This window comes from Neophocaena asiaeorientalis, unplaced genomic scaffold (genome assembly GCF_003031525.2).
Source record: "Neophocaena asiaeorientalis asiaeorientalis breed wild unplaced genomic scaffold, Neophocaena_asiaeorientalis_V1.1 scaffold1, whole genome shotgun sequence".
In the NCBI taxonomy this organism is placed as follows: domain Eukaryota; kingdom Metazoa; phylum Chordata; class Mammalia; order Artiodactyla; family Phocoenidae; genus Neophocaena; species Neophocaena asiaeorientalis.
The window spans coordinates 4,195,639-4,200,916 of record NW_020171981.1 but is presented as its reverse complement, the minus strand read 5'-3'; the positions used below and the strand labels follow the sequence as shown (position 1 = coordinate 4,200,916).

At 50.7% G+C, this 5,278-nt stretch overlaps 2 protein-coding genes across 2 annotated transcripts in view; both read left to right on the top strand.

The window, feature by feature from the left end:
• Positions 1 to 2,457, top strand: part of HOXB4 (homeobox B4) — a 6,927-nt gene extending 4,470 nt beyond the window's left edge. Inside the window, 1 exon segment of the mRNA XM_024744445.1 lies at positions 2,258 to 2,457. Coding sequence (XP_024600213.1) covers positions 2,258 to 2,457 — 200 coding nt within the window.
• HOXB3 (homeobox B3) overlaps positions 1 to 5,278 on the top strand; it is a 52,834-nt gene that overhangs the window by 30,204 nt on the left and 17,352 nt on the right. The gene's annotated exons all lie outside the window — the stretch shown is intronic.

Sequence of the window (5,278 nt, the reverse complement as noted above, 5' to 3'; positions counted from 1 at the left end):
TTTTTTTAATCGTTTTATGAGCTCTTTTTACTAGGGAAAGAAGAAACACTCTCTCGCCTCCTTCTTTTTCTTTTTCAACTATCTTTGCGGGGTTTTTATGGTGGACGGTTGGTCAGATTTGATGCCTTTTATGATGACAGATGCTTGGGTCAGGGACTGACACCTGGAGAGTGTTTGAATTGATTGGGACTGAGGTGTTAGGCACCAGAAAAACCCCAGAAAAGGTTGTTTATGAGGCAGCTCAGAAGCGCTTTCTGGTTTTAGAAAATGCAGGAGGGCCTTGGGAGCCCCAGCATGTACGTGCGTGTGTGTGTGTGTGTGTGTGTGTGTGTAGCAAGGTGAGGTGCACATGTGGCCCATGGGTTCCGTGACTCTGCTTGTCTACACTGAGGGCTGGTGTCCTACAGGTCTGTTTACCAGTGAGCAGTTGTCACTGCCACCTCCTGGAAAAATGGAATGCCCCAACCTCAGAGCGGGGTATAGGTGGATGTCTTCAGTTTTTCTTTTTGTGTCTAGGTTGGGATTCTAGACAAATATTTGCAACTCTCTGGAGCAGGAAACTGTTCTGTTCACAGGCAAGGTTCGGTGATGCCGGAATCTTCCTCTTCTTCCACTTTGCTCCCTTCCTTCTTCCTGGAGGCTCAGAGTTTAGTTTGCTTTCCTTTTGCTCTCTTGGTCTGGGGTCTCTTTTCTCCCCTCTGGGGCCCTGCTTCTGAAGGTGAGGGAGCCAGTGGGCTCTGCCTCAGACCAGAATGTGCTGGCCTTTTTTCCCTGGGGCTCACTGAGGCTTTGGAAGTAGGAGGCTGGCAGGAGAGAGAGTTCATGGAGAGGCCACGTTTTCTAGGCGATTAGCTCAGTATTAGAACCACAAAATGACCTCGGAAGCCCCTTGACCTCTCTGAGACTGGACATTGTGTTGGCTCTTGCCTCCTGCCCAGAAGGGAAAGTCACACCTCCGCAGGGAGGGGTCCTTGGGCTGTTGTATGTCCCATCTTCTCCACCCCCCACCAGCCCCCCCAACCCCTTCTTTGCTATCTTGAAATTTCTGGATTGTTTTTCTGTTACTGTCCATTGGGGAGAAAAGGAACAAAAAATTTTTTTAGCTCGTGTGGGGGAGAGAAGTAGGGTGTTTGTCTCTCTCTGTGCAGAGCTCCTTCCCTCAGGCAGACTCACCCTGCCATCCATGTCCAGTTCATCCCTTCTTCTTTCCTGTTTTGTTGGAGGGAGCTGAGGGAAGAAAGACAAAGGGAAGCAGACATGAGCGGTCCAAGGGCTTCAGAGGGCTAGGGGGACAAACCCCTGGGTCCTAAGGAGACACAGGGCCCCCACTGTGGTTACTGTCTCTCGAGGTCTGTTATCCAAATCCACAAAATCTTAACCCATTTTCTGAAGTCCCTTTGTTTAGGAAGCTATTTCTATAATCACTCTCACCCCTTCCCCACTCCCCAATCCCACCCCAGCTACTCACAGAGCCCACGGAGTACCTCCCCCACCAGAGGAGCAAGAGAGATGGGAGAAGGGTCAGTGCAGGCTGTTCTGACCATTGCCAGGGACAGCTGTGCCATGTTAACCAAAGTTTCCAGCAACTTTTGAGAGATGTATGGAGGATTTGCTAAGAAGTGAACACTGAACACAGAGCCTTTTCAAATCTATATTCTACTTGCTGTATCTTAAAAATCTACACCAGCAGCCATCCTCTTAGGAGGGGATAGAGACAGAGAGACAGATAGACACACAGACAGACAGACTCCAGCTGGGAAGAAGGAAGTGTTCCCTTGAGTTAAGACTAGGAGAGAAAGAAACTTTCTGGGATGTATGTGGGGTGTTGGTTTGCGTTTTGTAAATTGTCTCCTATGTCTTGGGGACTGTCTCAGGCAAGAAATAACTGGTGTTGGTTGGTATCCTCTCCTTTGTCCCTGGGAGGTTTAATAAATGCAGGAGCTGGAGGCCTTGGTAAGAAAAGAGAGTGAGCAGAAAGGCAAGCTGGACTGCTCCTGGGATGAAAATATTTGGGGCGATGTACACCCATAACTCATAAGGGCAGATAACCAGTTGTGAGCCCTCTATAGGCTCAGGTGATAAAGATCTAGTCACCTGAGTCTTTACAACCTGCTTTCTGCAATGTGAGGATTAGAGGTCCACCAAAGGGAAAGAGGAGGAAAACAATGGAAAGAGACGGTTGGGGTTCCTTTGAGCCCCACAGGTGGGAACTGAGGGACCTTCCCCCTCCCTCACTCCCAGACCCCATCCTCTGCAGAGCTGAGTGCTGCGGGCATGCTCCCCAGCCCCTTGGGCTCACCTTCTACAATTCTAGCGGCCACCTCTATCCTCCGAATCTTTGGACCTCTCTTCCTCCAGTTCCTGGGCCCTCACCACCCTCGCTCCAACTTGCACCGGTCTGGGCAGAGTAGGGCTGCCGGGTCCTGCCGGAGCCTGTCGCCGCCGGGGCAGCCCTAGCGCCCGTGGTGGGTCTCCCTGGGAAGCGGCGGCCCGGGAGGGGGGGGTCTGGTTGGAAAGCGGAGTTGGGAAGTTTCCCAGCGTGAGTTGAGCGCTGACGGATTTGTGATCGGCCATAAAACAGGCGCGTTCAGATTCGTAAATCAATCTCGCCTTTCTCACAGTATAAACGTTCGCTTTATCGGCAGCAAGAAAGCACTCTGCTCACGCCCGGGCGCTTGTTTATTTGAACATGGACATTCCCAGGATCCGAAGAGTGTGGGCATTTTAATAGAACCTGCCCGGCGTGCCTTCGTGTCACCGGCTTTTCTTTTGCTCGTCCTTAAAAATAATTTCTCCGTTTCAGAGATTGCTGTCTTCCCATGCTCCAGCATATTCTCTCTCCTCTTTTCTCTCCCCCACCCCCTCACTCCCCACGCCCTAGTATTTTTCTTTTAGACTTTAGTGGACTGCTTTCCTTTGGGGGACCAGTTTTAATGGATTTCTGGCCAGGACCATGCAGGGAGTTGCCCTCATGGGAGCCGGGCGCGGGGCTGAATTCAATACCAGCCTGGGTTTTGTTTCTGCACAATCAAAGCCGACCACCCCCCTACAGAGCCCAGGCCCGCCGGCGCCCCCACCCGAGGGCTGGGAGAGGGATTCTGAAGGGACCAGGCCGGCCCAGTGCCCGAGGCAGGGGCTGCGCTGCCGCTGCCGCTGGACCGGACACCACCCGGGGGTGGTGGTTTCTTCGGGGGTGGTTAGGGCACCTGGGTCCTCAACCTTCTCCCCATCCAGTCGCTTTTGGTTCAGACCCCTCCAAACAAACCGCTGACGGCCCCTGGGCCCCATGCCCCCCCCTCCCCAAAACATTTCTGTTCTTCCCAGTCCACCAGCCGCTGCCGCTGCCCCAGAGCTGCTGAAGATAAGGCTGGGAGTGTGAGCGAGGGGCTCCTTCAGGAATGTCTTCCCTGCTTCCCTTTGCAACCCCATCCCGCACCGTGGCCAAATACTCCGGTTCTGGGATTCTGGTCGTAACTGGTCTGCTTCTTCTGGCGCCAAGCTGTATGTGAAGGTTTGGGGGCATGTTTTGTTTTGTTTTGTTTTGTTTTGTTTTGTTCATATCTGAGATGAAGAAGTCTGCGTACATTTCTCTCTCTAGGCCAAGGGACTGGATTTCTCCTATCATCACCAGTGTTTAACACTTTAATATGCAATCCCCTCATCTTTTTCCTATTGATCTGTCTCCATTGTCTGCTGCTTGGAAGCAAGGGGTACTAACACCTGGGAAATGGGGACAGGGCTGTCAGGCCAACTTCAAAGCCTCTTGCTTCCCTTTCCCTCTCCTCCCCTCCAGTTCAAATCTCCAGCTGTCTTCACTGGTGTGTTGGGGGGTGGGGAAGGGTGAGACAGGATGTGACATAGGTACAGAGAGACTGAGTGTCCACTTCTTTTGTGTAGGAAACTTAGTCCAGGTCTTTTGTCTCTAGAGCATATTCTCAGTCAGTCAGTAGAATTTGGTTCCCTATAATAGTAACAACACAACGAAAACAAGTCCCCCTTGTGGTTACTCTCAACTCTGGAAGCTCCCGAGTCATCTCTTCACCCTGTCCCTTTTCTGCCCTTTCAAAAGGTACCACAAAAGATCTTTTTAAAAAGAGAATTAAAGCCAGAAGCCCCATTCTTTATACATACACAATCTGGACTTATGAAATGCTTCTTTTGAAGCTGGTCTCTTTAGAAATTTTGTTGGTTATTTAAGGAAGAGGGGGAGTGGGTCCCACTAAAATACCCTAGGAGTGAGGGAGAGAATAGAGTTGGGGGATGCAGAGAGAGGAACTGGTTGCTGAGAAATGCAGGGGCTTGGAGAAGGACTCTGCGCCCATCCCACCCCACCCCCCAGAAGCCCCTGAAGACTATTTCTGCACCTCCACGAACTAAGCAGAGCAGGAGGAGAAGGGAGAGAGGAGAGGTGGGCTGTGGGTAAGTGTGTGTTCTGGGGGGGGCTGGTTAGGGAATGTAGATTCAGCAGATACAGATGTGAATGTGGGAGAGAGAACTAGCTACTATTCCATTTGTGGGTTGGGGGGAACCTATTTTGCAGGAAAATTTCTCCTCCTGAAGGGGAAGGTCATAGTGGTCCTTTGAGCCTGAAATCGAAAGACCCCCTTCCCCCTCCTGGTCACGTGATTCATTAAATAATTAATGCCGAGGTTGCAGAATAGATATGTATTCGTCAGGAAAATCGCAGGCTCGGTCTCCCTGTTTCTGACGTACAATTCAACTGTCCTTTGAAAAACAAGCCTGTACCCCGAGAAAAAAAAGAGAGAGGGGGAAAGAGAGGGAGAGAGAGAAAAAGAGAGGGAGGCAGCAATAAAACAGCCCCGCAGCCGGAGCCACACCGCGGGCTGGGGTATTGTAAGTAGAAGGGATTTCTCACTACCTACCGCGTCTTATATATCCATGTAAATTTATTGTTTGTTATTAATGTTATTGTCGTAAAATGTGACAAATAGCCATCTTCATTTCCTGCCATTTCTCTTCACATGGTCCTCTGTGTGTTTATACCCATTGAGGCATTGCATAGAGATTTTAGGAATATTCCTCTTCTCTATCTCTCTCCCTCTCCCTCTCCTCCAACCTTTTTCTTGATTTATAGCAATATGGGTGTCAGCTTCTCGGCCGGCATGCCAGCCATTGTGTGTGTGTGTGTGTGTGTGTGTGTGTGTGTGTGTGTGTGTGTGCGCGCGTGTGCGCGCACGCATCTGCGTGTGTTTGTGAGTCGTGTTGTTTATGGCCATGTCTTCGATAAATCATTTCTCACAGAAAATGATGTGGAAGC